This window comes from Homalodisca vitripennis, chromosome 4, assembly GCF_021130785.1.
Source record: "Homalodisca vitripennis isolate AUS2020 chromosome 4, UT_GWSS_2.1, whole genome shotgun sequence".
Lineage (NCBI taxonomy): Eukaryota > Metazoa > Arthropoda > Insecta > Hemiptera > Cicadellidae > Homalodisca > Homalodisca vitripennis.
The window spans coordinates 135,938,734-135,954,990 of record NC_060210.1 but is presented as its reverse complement, the minus strand read 5'-3'; the positions used below and the strand labels follow the sequence as shown (position 1 = coordinate 135,954,990).

The window sequence follows — 16,257 nt, the reverse complement described above, 5'->3', positions numbered from 1 at the left end:
ATATTTTATCTATTCTCAATCTTCAATGCTCTTGACAGGTTCATTGGTGATTGCACATGTCTCTCAATCGAATGCTTGTTCCGCAGGTGCCTCTGTTGGAGTCCTAAGGGGAAACAGATTGTGATAGGGTCAAGAAATGGATCATTGAATCAGTTCAAACCAGACCTTAAGATTGTTAAAACCATTCCTCCTCCTCAAGGTATGTAAACTGATAGAATCTTTAAACAAGTTGTGAAGTATAGGCTTGACATTCAAATATCAGTGTTTTGATAGGTAATAAACAATGACTCAAAAATTTAACACTCACTGCCGACAATGTCATTTGATGTCGCACATGGAATTCTATAGACTGCCAACAACGTCTATTGACGGCACCAATATTTACTGCAATAAAAATGCATTTAAACGTATTTAGATTTTGGCATTGATAGTCATTCGCTATTTCCATGTTTTCATTTCTTAATCTATGGATTATGATCTATGAATTGTTGTTGGCAGACATCTGGAATATCAGAAAAAGTGGCTTGTTTACGAACTCGTCGTTGCTTAGTGGCAGCCGTTTGTTATCGTTCTGCTAATTCATTGTCTGCATTGTTATTGTTTTGCTTGCTATTACTTTAGTTTACAATTGTTTTGTGAGTAAATACAATGAATTGTGACAGTATTGAAGACAATCAAGTGCTAGAAGAGTTGTTTTACTAGTAACAATATCAGATTTTCAAGTAACGGTGAAAGTAATGATTTATTCCAAGATGACATAGATAATGATCCTAATTTTACTATATATGGACTTGTTGACATTGTTTTTTACTAAAAAAAAAAACAAAAAAAAAACAAATATCAGCATAATAGTGATACAATTTTTTTTTCTTGTTTTATAAATAATTGGTTTTTACAGTTCTTTTGTTTAATTTGCAGATGAAGATTTTGATGATGGCTCTGGAACAAGTGGGTTAGGCCTCCCCCAAAATTATACATAAGTGGATTTCAATTGTAAATATTTGTAACTGTAGTGACAGTAATTAAAATACTGAATACAGCAAATAATAATGAGAAATATATTTATGTTATAGATGTTTATATGGTGATGTTTTTTGCTCAACTTTTTTATTTTTAAAACATTGTTTTTAAGTTTTAAAACAAGACTTGACGTTTGAAAATATTTATGTGTGATCATTAGTGTAGAAAGAGAAAGAAAAAAATGTAAGTTCCATGATTTTCTTACAATTGGTTACAAATTGTATTTATTTTTAAAAAACAGGCCGCAGTGTAAGAAAGTCTTCAAAATTAGGAGGCGGCTGTAAAAGTGTTAAGATGGGATTTGTATAGTAAAATATTTGCACTAAAAATTATAAATTCACTGTAGTTTTAAATAATCGTATTGTAAAGACAGTTTTATACAAGTAGATTTTACATTTAGAGTTATATCATAGAAGCAAAAAATCTTAATAAACTATTAATCGGTTTACAGTTTCCAACAGTAAGCAAAGGGTTGAAATATTACATTTATTCCATATTAATTATTTTGAAACTTAATAGTTAATTTGATTTGTTCAGTGTATTGTGTATCATTTGTACGCAAATAGTCAAAGATATACGTAATAAACAGTTAATTTATTATAACAATTGAATTTCCACTATGATTTGATTTGAATCTGTTAATTGTATAAATTACATTCCAAAAATATCAAAACCATTTAGACCATGTCAACTAATAAAATTTGTGGCCTACATTCTTGAAAGAAAACATCTCTAGTTCATTGTCCTCCTTAAATTTATAGACAGGATAGTCATCAGGATAAAAAAAACATTAAAATTGTAATGGACTAGCAGTTATGAGTGGCTTTGCTCACAATTTTCTAGGTTTTGCACTTCTGGTTCAAGTGAATTATATTTCCGATGCTATCGGAAGATCAAGAAAATATGTTAAAAAGTGTATATTTATGGTCATTGTAATTTACTTCTATGTTAGTGTTTTTTGTCCCATTGCTGATTTTGCCTCTTTACTAATGAAGAAAATATTGAAATAATGAGTATTGTAAATGACATCATGATGGTCATTACTGCTCATATTTGTATACAGTATTGAATTATGGGCGATTTTAAAAACATTTTTAAATGTTTAGTAGGCTGAGGTGTCTTGCAAAACCACAAAAAAATTATAAAAAGTCGCATGCTACATAAACATGTACTTTATTATGGTTTATTAAAGTGGTCGAACACTCAACCTTTAAGTTCAACCAGAAATTTATTTTTTAAGACAAATATGCATCATAACTTAGCGCCTTCAAATATGTGTTTGGCTATTTAATATACGTAACTGTCTTGTAATTGCAGTTTATAATGTGCAGGCACTTTGGAAACTTGTATCTTTTGCAGCGCTATCTGGTGGCAAGTTATATTAACCCGGGATCGGTAGCGTTATCGTAAGGAACACGAGAGGTAGCGCGTATAGGCGCTCCCTAACATCAGTTTAGTGTGCTTATACAGACTTGTTTTGGCAGTTTGAATAAATTTTATAACATTTATAGTATTCTTATAAATTTTAACATATATTACATCCATTTTATATATATATATATATATATATATATATATATATATATATATATATATATATATATATATACATAATGTAAATACCTACATTTCTATCTGGTATTACATTGTGACATGATCGGAAACTAGTTTAACTTATTAGAATGTGTTTAACCCATTGGAGACTGAGATTTTAACGCTATTGTGACAACCCAGGACTGAGTTTTTTTTTTTGTTTTAAAAAACGTTTAATAGTTTTTTTCAGTTATGGTGGTATAACTTACCTGTAAAAAGTTTTTGTTGTGGAATTCATGTGTGGTATATATTTACAAATAATTACAAATACATTTTTACTTTTTTTAGTATTTATTTACTGTATGAAAAAATTTCAAAACAGTTTCTCCAAATGTAAAGGAACTTTACATTTTTTACATTGGTAAATTGTTTCTGATCGCCTTCCGTGATCATAACACACTTTACATCTTTTGGATGGTCTAGCTTTGTTTGTTGGAGGAATTTTTTCAATGAAATGTCCCCATTGTTTACATTGTAGCCTCATTGGTTGGTCTAGTGAAGGCCTCCCTCCTGTAGGCCTATCAGGAAGCTGAACTGTTGATAGTAAACTGGTCAACAATGTTTAGCCTAAATTCTGAAAGATGAATTTTCTTTTTAGTGACCAAAGTTGTGTACAATACTAGCATTACATAATGCAATATCAAAAAGGTAAAAAAATATTTTTTTGTACCCTTTGGCACTCCTACGCATTACTGGGAAAGGAGGAAAGTTTTTGGTCCTGCTTGTCTACCCCACACATATACTTGTTGTAATCTACAACAACATTTGGTTTGAGGCTTACTACTGGATTTTGTTTTCTACTTTCTCGCTGAGAAGTTACTTCTTGGAAAATCTGGTCTCTCGTGGTATGTTGAAAGCATTGTCACATCCTTCCTGTCTTTCCATTTCAGACACAACATGTTATTACTTGAGCGAAATGTTATTTCTCCTTTCTTCAGTTTTTCTTTTTTATTTCCTTGGGAACATTTTTTCTATTGGCTCTCAATGTACCAATGCAATAAGTATCTCTGTTTAGGAGCTCCAAAAAAAGGTTTGGCGATGAATACCAATTGTCCATAAACATAAGTCGACCTTCACCAACTAAGTCTTCTGTCATTGTCAAAACAACTTGTTCACTAACTAGCATTGTAGTGTCATTGGTAATTTCCTTCCCAGTGTATATCTTGAAATTGTAGCAGTACCCTGTTACAGAAATCACATACCTTATAAATCTTAATTCCAAACCTAGCCCTTTTTGAATGGGTTGAATTGGATGTAGGCTAACCTTCCTCGGAAGGACATCAAACTTTTCGTCAATACAACAAAACTTTCCAGGTTTGAATACCCTTTTGAATGATGACAAAAGTAATTCAACAACTGGGTCGGATTTTCCTTAGTTTGTCAGTTTGCAGAAGTGAGGATGAAAAGTGTAAGTATCTAGAAATAGATTTGAATCTGTCGCGTGACATAACCTCACTATAGATAGGACAATGAATTATTTGTCTGCGAGACCAATAGCTCAGTTACTTTTTGTTTTGGGTTTTGTGACATCAAAACAACAAGGCTAAAGTAAGCCTTCATTTCATCCTTGGTTACATCAGTCCAATTATTATTAGGCCTAACATCACCTCCACCAAGAATTTTCTCCCTAGCATACTTGTTAGTTTCACTTACAACTTTATCCCAGAACTCATTGGTTAGAAATTGATTCAATACATCTAGCTCTGTACAATCAGCATTCAATTGCCTGGAAACAATTGGATTTTATACCTGAATTTCCAGTAAAGTTTGATTTGCCTTACTGTGTTTGTGTCATTTGTCCAGGTCCAAGTTTGGAGGTTAGGCCTATTGTCATTGTCGTCATCGTCATCACTACTATCACTTCGCCCGTCATTGTCACTGATTTCATCATTATCGTCATTGATATTTCACAGTTTCGCCATCTAAATCACCACTATCACTATCACTTTCATTCAGTACATTATCCACATACGCAGATAACTCCGACGAACGGAGAAAACACTTCATCGCGAGACGCCATGTTGCTCGACTGATCGCTGTTCTATTGCAAACAGTTTACGGTATTCAGGTTTATGTTCGGTTTTTGCATTCAGTTTCTTGTATTCGGATGTTAGATACCGAATAATACGATTCAACTATCGATCGCTTGTTGGTGAACGGAATAACCATACAAATAACCGAGAATTATATCGATTGAACAAATCCCAAAATTCATGACGGACACTGTCCGTCATCCGTCTTTACGCGCTGTATACATGATGACGGGCAATATACGTCATCCGTCGCCAATGGGTTAATATTACGGTAAATATCAAGAGAGGGATGAAAGTAACACAAGTATTACATTGCTAAGTGAAAGTATAATTAGAATTGTTCATCTAAAATTCATGTCAGTCCAATACAATTTCAATAAAAATAGCTCAAACAAATCGTCAATGACAAATGTTTTCCCCTAAAATGTTCTCTTCAGTCAGTTGTTTGGACTTCTTGGGAAACACATTCACTGCATACTATTTTTGTTTGTCCAGTATGCTCTTTGCAAATAGATTTTCTGCAATTACCACAGCAGACTGAGGTAAATCGGTTCTTTCGTACGGGGCAGTAGGCACACCTTGGTTTCCGCCCGAATGTTTCTGCAAAGATAAAGACACATACCATAGTTATTATAATTATGTTTATGTACTATTAATGATTATAGTTTACATTTATATCAATACTATTTGTTGTTCAATTTAATTTTCTTTGGAAACATAAAGTACGAGTATATTGAGCAATAATTACCTTGTCTCTCATTCCTGACAGGAAGGTCTTGGCCAAGAACGTTTTTGATTGACTGTCTGAGTCCAATTGATAGCACATCGACTGAGGCACGTCTCAAAAGATGTGGTTTGACCAGGTCCATTGCAAGATTGGTGATGAATTTTCTTCTTGGAATTGTATCTCCCGTATTTGAGAAATAAATGATCTGGGCATTGACAGTAGCCAGATCAAGAAGACCACAGAAGATTACTAGAGGCCATCTGTTGTTGACTCTTTTGACACTATAGTCTTTTTTCTTCCTATCAACAACATCAACACCTCCTTTAGTTAAATTATAAAAAGTAATGACTTCTGGTTTGTTGTCATCTCCGGTTTCAGGGTCGATGGTATCATCATCATGTAGAGTGGAAAGCATAAGAACATTTTTATTTTTCTTGGGCACATATGAAACTAACAAAGTATTATTAGGTTCTTTGCCGAATCCAAACATACTGCTTCCAACTGGTCTTTCCTTGACATTCAAAAATTCTGGTGGTAATTGAGGCTTGTTTTTTCTGATTGTGCCTACTATTGTTGTCCTATGGTTAGCATACAGATCATTGGCAAGTGGAACTGAAGTAAAATAATTATCCATAGTAATGTTCCTGCCAGATTTGTCAATGGGTCGGAATATTCTCTTTACGACTGCGGTTGCAGAATTGTCTGTAGGGTAAGGACATCCGGCTGGTTGTTTACCAGGATAAATTTCCATATTAACTGTAAAAAAGGTTCTGGCATCAACCATCGCATAAATTTTAATTCCATATTTGTCAGGTTTACTGCTGATATACATCTTCCGCGAAAACCCTCTAACATCTCATCTATTGTTAGGTATTCCCCAGGTGTATAACTTGAATTACAACTACTGACGAAACTCTCAAAAACCTTTCTGATTGGAGCCAGGTTGTCAATTTTTTTACGAGCATTTCGAGTTCCCTTGTCATCGAACCGAATAGCCCTATACAACTGGTGAAAACGTCTTTCACACATTATTGCTCTGAAAAACTCTGGAGCTGTACCATTAGTTTCCCACATTTCTGATGTGTTCAAATGGTTGCTTTTCTTTACACCCAACATGTATAGAACACCAAAAAAGGCTAATAGTTCATCAAAGTTAGTTTGGGGGCAGTCTTTTTCCTTCTTTTGATACGAATTGGCCATTTTAGATAGCTTTGCATTTGTAAAATATACAATATCATTGTTAGTTTCATCAGAAATAAACAATTTCCAACAATCTACAGCGCTTTTCCGGTTTTTCACTTCACCTTTTACGCCGGGCAGTTTAGTAATAATATTATTCTTAATAGTTTTTCTTTTCTTATTTTGTTGTTTATGTACTTGCCAATTAGTATGCTCGTCCTTTCCAGTATATTGGATTCCAGACGGCTGCATTGTAGCTGTTGCAGGTGGACGTTTCTGGCTTCTATGCTGACTTGAGGGCTGCAATGTGGTTCTGGAAGGTATACACTGAAGAATTGGAGGGTTAGGTGGTTCAGAAATTGGGAGATTGGCTCTTTCATCACTAGCAGAATCATTGGATTGCTCCGTATCAGTATGATGTGGAGAATTTTCAGTAGTAGCGTCACTTTCACAGTCAGAAGCAAAAGTTTCATCAGTAGCGACATCGTTCTCTTCTTCTATCCAACTCAAAAGAACAGAATCACTAGGTCTGTAAGCCATTATAACGTCACTGTAACACTTATCAATAGAACATCACAACAGCGTAAAATGAACAAAACAATAACGCCAAAGGTATCGAGGTTATAGCGCACCTAACACTGCCAGCGACGCGGTCGGTATCGTGGCGAGGCGCAGACTAACAAAGCCGGCGGGGCGCACTTCCCCCTCCCTCTCACAGACCACGTGTGCGTGAATCATCGCATAACAACTTCAAAAACGTGACTCAAATACTCATTTGAGAATAGCTGGAGTTTGAAAAGTTTGAGTCTAAAATTTAAAAAAAATTCTATATAACAAACGTTTTTGTTAGGCGCAACCTAACGACGCTACCTATCCCGGGTTAATGGTCAAGTCATATAAACCTTCTCTGTGGTTATATACATATACATCCAAATTTTCATAATGATCAGTCAAATAGTTTCTGAGTCTATCAGTGTCATATATAAAAACACCCTCTTTTATATATATCTATAAAAAAATCTTTTTAATATCTATTTTGTCTATCTTTTTTATATACATAGATAGTGAAATTGGGGTTATGGTGCAATATCAACGTGAGGCTGATGGTATAGTATTTACAGCTAAATAAATGTAAATTACAACACCAAAATATGTCTGAGAAGAGAAAGTTACAGATTGGAATAGATGGTATATTTCCAATACTGTAGGCTGGTGTAGTGGCTAAGCAAGTATCCTGGTGGATTCAAAAATTCTAACATGAGTCTGACAAGATAAGACTGCCAGTGAAGTCTTGACAAGTGCCTGGTGAAATTGTGTTTCCAGCAAACCCACTGGGATCACACATCCTGAAAAAGGTTGATAAGATAGGATTGCTCAAGACTTCAGACAGTAGTGTAACGCAAAGCAGAGCACTGTGATTCACTGACTGGATGGACCACAGGGAATTCTTGGTGGCGGTGTCGGAAGGGTTCCCCTTCCGTCCACATAACTGATTTGAGATGGTTGGTCATGCAATTATTAACCAGAAAATGGATGAGCTATACTTTCCTAAAAGACTTCATATTCTCAACCTCGACATGAGGCCGATAATAAAGAGTTTACAGCAAACCCGGTGGATTCACAAATCCTGACTAAGGCTTACAAGGTAGGGATTCTAATGAAGTCAATGTCTCTCAAATCCAATTTAAGATTGGTAAAAGAGGCTTTCCAGCAAAACCAGTGGATTGACACAAAGTGATTTGCCAGTTCCGTGGTACTAATTTATTCCATTTATATGGGCAATGTCTAATAAAAAAATATTTAAAAAAATGTTATATTCATTTAAAATATTTAATAACGATCCAACATCAACTATGAGGATATTACTTACTGCAATGGTGACATCACACTCACTGTGTGCTTGTGTTGCAGGTGATGTGAGTTTAGTGAGTGTACAGTGGCTCAGCAGTCTGCAGTATGCTGCTGTCTATTGTACACAGAACTCTGGCACTGGACCCAACTTGGTTATAGTGAACACTCCTCGCAACCAGCCTATCACCTACATCAACTATGAGGATATTACCTACAGCAAGGGTGACTCACTATGTGCTTTTGTTGCAGGTGATGTGAGTTTGGTGAGTGTACAGTGGCTCAGCAGTCTGCAGTATGCTGCTGTCTATTGTACACAGAACTCTGGCATTGGACCCAACTTGGTTATAGTGAACACTCCTCGCAACCAGCCTATCACCTACATCAACTATGAGGATATTACTTACTGCAATGGTGACTCACTGTGTGCTTTTGTTGCAGGTGATGTGAGTTTGGTGAGTGTACAGTGGCTCAGCAGTCTGCAGTGTGCTGCTGTCTATTGTACACAGAACTCTGGCACTGGACCCAACTTGGTTATAGTGAACACTCCTCGCAACCAGCCTATCACTTACATCAACTATGAGGATATTACCTACAGCAATGGTGACTCACTGTGTGCTTTTGTTGCAGGTGATGTGAGTTTAGTGAGTGTACAGTGGCTCAGCAGTCTGCAGTATGCTGCTGTCTATTGTACACAGAACTCTGGCACTGGACCCAACTTGGTTATAGTGAACACTCCTCGCAACCAGCCTATCACCTACATCAACTATGAGGATATTACCTACAGCAAGGGTGACTCACTATGTGCTTTTGTTGCAGGTGATGTGAGTTTAGTGAGTGTACAGTGGCTCAGCAGTCTGCAGTATGCTGCTGTCTATTGTACACAGAACTCTGGCACTGGACCCAACTTGGTTATAGTGAACACTCCTCGCAACCAGCCTATCACCTACATCAACTATGAGGATATTACTTACAGCAATGGTGACTCACTGTGTGCTTTTGTTGCAGGTGATGTGAGTTTAGTGAGTGTACAGTGGCTCAGCAGTCTGCAGTATGCTGCTGTCTATTGTACACAGAACTCTGGCACTGGACCCAACTTGGTTATAGTGAACACTCCTCGCAACCAGCCTATCACTTACATCAACTATGAGGATATTACCTACAGCAATGGTGACTCTAGACTCACCCAGTTCTACTTCATACACCAGCAGACTTGGTAATCTCCTAATCTCCCCTTGGTTCACACATTTCATGTACCTTTTATGATCTTACTAACATATTAACATACATGTATTATGCAAACCGTGCAATGTTGTATATGCTGGAAGATATTTGAACAATGTCATATCCTTAGCTGACATTGCATGTAGTGTTCAGTTTCTATGCTGGATACAGGAAACTACTTGACGTGTGCTTAGATATGTGGGTGTGTTCAGTGATATATAAATTGGGTAAATGACTTAATTACTGTTAAAAATCATAATTACAACATTTTTAGTCTCAACCTCTTGAACCCTAACTTATCCAAGGCCAAGTGGTCACCCACTCCGGGTATATTTCACAAAATATTTTATTTTAGGTTTAAACTCACCTCTGCTGTAGTTTTAGTCAGTTTTTTGGCATTACCTTTATTTAGATAATGTATAAAATTTTAAACTAAATGTGAATAGTGTATGTCCTTGTTTTGTATGTATATATGAATGTGTTTATTTTATAAGTACTGTTTGTATGTGGACATATGTACAATAATAATGGAATAATTCATACGGTTATTCTCACTGTAAGAAGTAATGGTTGACGATGTCGATTACATTCTGTAAATGTTGTAACGACAAATAAAACATCTTGAATTTGAAATTTTTAATTTGGATTAGTTGATGTATACAGGATATTTCAAGAAAGGTTGGTTAAAAAAGAATTATTTTAAATGTGAATTAAAAAAAAAACTAAAAATATTAAACAAATAATGTTACTTTCCATTTCAAAATGGCAGCATTTACAAATTTTCAAAATTATTTATCTCAAATACTGTAATACTACATTTTTGAAAAATAATGTTTTGTTTGAAAGTTTATGACATCCAACAGTGTTCTATTTGCTTAAATTGGTTGAAACATATGAGAATTATAGATATATTAATTGTTGGGTATTTGTAAAAAATATTCATGAGGATAAAAGTTCTATTTTAATTATTTAAAACAGCTCTCAAAGATGATGAAAACATTAACCCTTTTAGTGCTAAGGGTCTGCGCATTGCCATACCCAAGAGTGCTAAGTATTTTAGTACATAAATGCAGAGTTTTAGTAAATTCCTTACTATTTCCTTATTTGAGGTCATATCTTGTGACTTTTGTATTGAAGATAAATAACCAATAAACAGAAATAAATACAAAAAAATACATTTGTACATATTTGGATTGTTATAAAAAAATTTTAATTGTAAATTATTTTAATAATTATTTTGTTTTCACTTTGGCATACAATTTTAGTATGTAAACCATTTTATATTATTTATTTAATGCTACTATCGGAAAGAGCAACTGAAACTAAACAATTTCCATAATATTTTATTTTATTTTTACACAACAAATAAGAAGTGTGGATGAAAAATAAAATATGTTGTTCGCGCCAAATTTTGCCCTACATGTAATTTTTGAAACGCTCAAGAGAAAAAGTAATACACTTACTATTATTAGCATAAATACTTTACTAACTTTATTATTATTTATAAAAAAAGAAATTCAAGCACATTTAACACTTTTTTTTACCTAAATAATTGTTTTATTCAGTAATAAAACTATAAAAAAGGTGAAGTAATTTGGTGTTCTTATTAGACATAGTTTGTAACTTAGTAAAATATAATACACGCGGAAAACACAAATGAAAAATGAAATAATGCAATGATTTGGAATACTAATGAAGTAGTATTTCGCAATTATAACACAATTTAATGGATAAAATAAGATGAAACAGAGTAAACAAAGCAAAGCTTCAGTTCGCTCGCAACATAAACATCCGAACTGACCTTCTTTTTATTTCACGTCAATGACGTATAAACAGCTGGTCGTTGGCAATCAAATGTACAAATATCATTACTCTATGGCTTTTGGATGAACTGTCATTGTTTGCAGCCAGTAAATTGCATCAACTGAACCAATATATATAAAAATACGCTGTGTCTATGACGTAGACACTAGCACTTTTAGACATAAACGCAGCGTCTACGACGAAGACGCTGTAGCACTAAAAGGGTTAATTAAATAAATAGGAGTTAGATATGAGAGTACGACACTTTCAGTCTGTATAAAAGGAATAAATACCAAACCCCTATTGTTTACAAATAAATTATAACAAACAGTACACTTGTGCAACAGGCTTGCAGGTTATATGAATGACAGCTGGGTTTATCAAGAACTACTGTGAGCACAAAATAAAATAAATCACATGGAAGAATAATTTATTCTGAACAAAACAGAACCAAATAAGAAATTCTTCTTCTTCAATCAGTCTATAAAATGTGACAAATTCTAACTGCACTTGGTCATGTGTACACGTCCGTGGACAGGGAGCACCGATACAGTATGAACGTGGAAACGTACCTGTAGGATGTAATAGGTTAAAAGTTAGTTTTTTACGTAATAACAAATTTTTAATTTTACTGAAGACAGATAAGAGAAGGTAAAAAATTACGATGTTCACTTGAATTTCACAGGAAACAAACCCAATAAAGACTACTAGTAGAGCCTCACCCATAAAGATTAGAATATTTTAAGTTTATACATAATCTATTATGCTCTTTGAATCTTAAAGCTATTAAATGATCCAGTACTAACAAAATTTTAAAAATTGTATTGATCTCTCCTGGCTTAAAAGAGGACATGTGAATTACAAATTAAAATTTATTTGAGGCATATATAATGTTTGCTTCATAAGAAGGCAGCTTTAGAATACTATCCCAAAAATATGGTATATTTTAGTTCCCTTATCCCTCAAAATCTGTTAAAAATCACATTAGGTATAATTTTGTATCTTCTATTGCTGATTTTCCATGTCAGGAACAAACTTAACAAACCAATGTTTGTGTGCAGGAACGTGTTACTGGTGGGCTCTGCCAATAGTATGGAGGTGGGGGTATTGGGTCTGCAAGGAGAGTGGGAGCAGTGGCAGCTGGAGGACGCTGCCAGGGCAGAACTCCCCCTATCACCCTCCAAACAGGAGACACATCCTGTCGGAATGGCCATGGACACAAGTGTTCAGTATAATCTTCCTTGGGGTGAGTGTTCCTGAAAGTTTTAAGTCTTAGTGTTTCAGTAATGCAATTCTTTTCATAAAAGGCTTTACAATCATATTGGCTCCAATAAAAAAATGTCTTTGTAAAACACATTGAACCTATCAATGCTAACCTCAGAGAAACTGGACATTCTAAGAAAATGTATAAAGTTGACAATTGGTATGGCCGTTCTTTACATTTGCAAAGATCTTTAATATTTTTATTTTTGGAGATAGTTTGATAAAAATTGGTAGATACATTGAAAATAAAGTGTTCTTTAGTGTGTTTGATAGTTCGCACTGCAGTTTCTTTTACCAAGACCCTGATTTAAACAGTGAAGTGAAAATGTTCATTTCAAAGTGAACATTTTTCAAGTTTTACGACACAACTACATTAATAAACCAAACCAAAGTATTAGTTGTGTAATTTTTACTTGAGAGGAATAGTACCTGTCCATAGATTATGAAGAGAATTTTTAATATGTTGTAATAACACACATTGTGAATGTTCTGATATCTCATTAACTATTGAATCATGAATTTTGTTTAGACATTCATGTTGTTTTATCATTTAATCATTTAGGATAGTTTAATTGAAGGGAACTATATCAATTGATATATAATACTGTTCTGTAGGTGAAAACCAGCATCTGCCGCCCATGCCGCTATTGCTTCTACTCTCTCATGAGGGCGTACTGACTCTTTACTGGACGGTGAACTTGCTGTCTGCAGCCACCGTGTGTGTGCCGCCCAACCCCTTACCTGACACCAGTGGGCTGCAACTCGTCACATCGCAGCCCGTCACATCGCAGCCTGCCATATCGCAGCCAGCCATATTGCAGCCTGCTATATCGCAGCAACCTCAGGTGATTAACATCTCTGTATATAGCTATTACTGTATTAGTCCAATGTTGCGGTGGTCTTGTTTTGTTCCATAAATCTCTCCAGTGCCATTCCATAATTCAACTCTGATTATTTCTTCTTAATTTAAGTTTTTCTGGGCAGTTCTCTTTTACTGTTTATCCATAACCTATTTGGTCTTTCTCTAAGTCTGTGCATTGCCTTCTTCTGTTAGCAAGCCAAAGATGCTTAGAGCAAAAATTGATTCATTTTACATCTGTTAACACGTTCAATGCTGAAGCGTTTTGGCAGCGCCACGCCATATGCGGCTGACGCCTTACGGCGTAAACAATGTTTGGTGCGCTCTCATTTCCCGCCATTTAGCAATATTACCCATCCTTCCCTTGTCATTACAGGTCTGTTTTGGTTATCATAGGAGGTTATTCTTCCATGCTGATCAGTTCGTTTGTAGTTGACAAGTATTTTGTGAAGTAAAGAATGAGTTCAAGCAATGATGAAAACTTTTGCGATTGCAATAACCTGACAATGAGTGAAATAGATCAGTACATTGCTTCTGATTCGGAATTAGAGGACTGTAATAGTAGTGGTGATAGCTGGAAACCTCCATGTGGTAGTGGTAGTGAGTCTGATCCCGCATTTAACTATGACAACCGAGAAACAGATTGTAATTCATCTCAGCTCTCAACAAACCACAGCCTAGTTTCTCTGTCTGACAATATTGACAGCAGTACGTCCACGCCTACGCAACTACTAACATCAAGTAACCTAATAGAACTATCAACCAGAGTATCTGAACCTCAAATTTCTATGTTAGATGGGCCTAATATCCAGTTACAATTACCAACCTCAGGACCTGAGGCACCTGGTTCCCTGCCACAACTACAAATGTTAGTAACAGAACCTTCACAATCACTCTCGATTACTCATCCACAACCCCCAACAGCTGCTCCATCGCAGCATAATCAGCCACAGCAGCGGGTAAATTGTAGACAGCCCCGACTATTACTTCCTTGGTCTGACAGACCTGAAATGAAAACCTTTTTGTCTGCTCAAAGTACTTGAGTGCGAGTTCCTTTGCCAGGTGATGAACCTATAGACTATTTTAATTTAATCGTGAACCAAGTATTTTTGGAATCTATTGTTAGAGAAACCAATCTGAACGCTGAAAATATTTTTTTGTCAAACAATACTAAACCAAAGTCTCGCATTTGTCAGTAGAAACCACTCACTCTCCCAGAGCTAAAAACATTTCTTGGACTTTTACTACATACAGGTATTGTGCAAATGCCTCAACTGGAAATATATTGGGAGGACTCATCCGATGTACAAGACTAATTTTGGCCAGTATATGTCAAGAGATCATTTCTTCTTGATCTTACGATGCTTTCACTTGACACAAGATCAAGACGATTCACCTGACCGCTTGTATAAAATCAGACCTACTGTGGTCTATCTCAACAACAAGATGGAGAATGCTGTAGATGGAGCTTATATTGGTTACTGTTAACTTGCATTAAAACATAAAACCAATATTTAATGCTTTTATTTTTTTGTGAGGCGCTGCGCGCAGACTGAGTTAATCTTCCAGCTGATGGTCGTGAAAAAATCATTGAAAAAGAGTGAAACTATAGCCAAGCACTATAATGGTATTGTCGTTGGTAAGTGGAAAGACGTCAGACCAGTTTTGTATCTGTCCTCTCAGTATGAAAATACCATGAATGTTGCTGTAAACAAAAGAAAAGGAGAAACCACTGCCCATAATAGAGTATATGAAAGGAAGTGTGTACGATGGTACAAAAAACTACTTATCCACATCATTCAAATGGGCTTGCTAAATTCATATCTCTTGTACAACAATTAATTATAACATTGGTAAAAAAACAACAATGTTAAAATTCAGTGAAAATGTTATACGGAGCCTCCTAACTCCTACACGAAACAATGAGGTTGAACAGATTTGAGAAATCACACGCAAACATCTGCAGACTAAGAGACAACTCGTAGGTGGGGGAAGAATACCTAGACGACGTTTTGTGTGCTCTCGCAAAGGAAAGAGAAAGGACACTATTTACCAGTGTTTAGGATGTCCAAACACTCCAGTGCAATGTCTCGGTGAATGTTTGAAGTCATATCACAAATAAAACTCATTTTTTGCCTGAAACTATGTTTGAGTAAGTGCTATAAACATTGACAAACTGACCATTGAATTTTTTACAAGTGCAAATTAGCATTCTACATTTTGAAAAATGTTAACTACATCAGTTTTATTTCACTCACAAGTGTCACTTAGGTTCATACGAACCTTAATTAATAGTTAATTACAATTTTTCTATTAATAAACAGTATTTTAACAATGTGGGTTTGTTTATTTTCACTCTGTGTCAAAAGATCTACATAACGCTGATCAGCGTCATCCGCATATAGCACCAAAATGTTGTGCTGTGTGCTGACAACGCCTATGGGTTTCATTAATAATTTTTATGTGAATCAGCTAAAGTTAGGCATATAACTTATAGTAACATGTTAGTGAAGTATTTTTAGAGCATATTTTCACATATATTTCAATTTTTAATTTTCAGCACAGCAAATAGTTCTGGGCAGCAGTGAACATGTTAATGCGTATTTCAATTATCCTCGTCAATTGAGAATCCCACTGAGTAACATGTTACTTGTTTTCTTTCCACTAAAGGCGTGAAAGCAATTGAAATTCACGTCAGAATTGTGAAA

The 16,257-nt window shown here is 35.2% G+C and overlaps 1 protein-coding gene across 1 annotated transcript in view; it reads left to right on the top strand.

Annotated features, from left to right (window-relative positions):
• LOC124361202 (nuclear pore complex protein Nup214) overlaps positions 1 to 16,257 on the top strand; it is a 53,814-nt gene that overhangs the window by 22,905 nt on the left and 14,652 nt on the right. The window contains exons 7-10 of the mRNA XM_046815242.1: positions 87 to 199; positions 8,464 to 9,616; positions 12,489 to 12,673; positions 13,306 to 13,535. Of these exons, the coding sequence (XP_046671198.1) occupies positions 87 to 199; positions 8,464 to 9,616; positions 12,489 to 12,673; positions 13,306 to 13,535 (1,681 nt within the window). The remainder of the gene's footprint in view (positions 1 to 86; positions 200 to 8,463; positions 9,617 to 12,488; positions 12,674 to 13,305; positions 13,536 to 16,257) is intronic.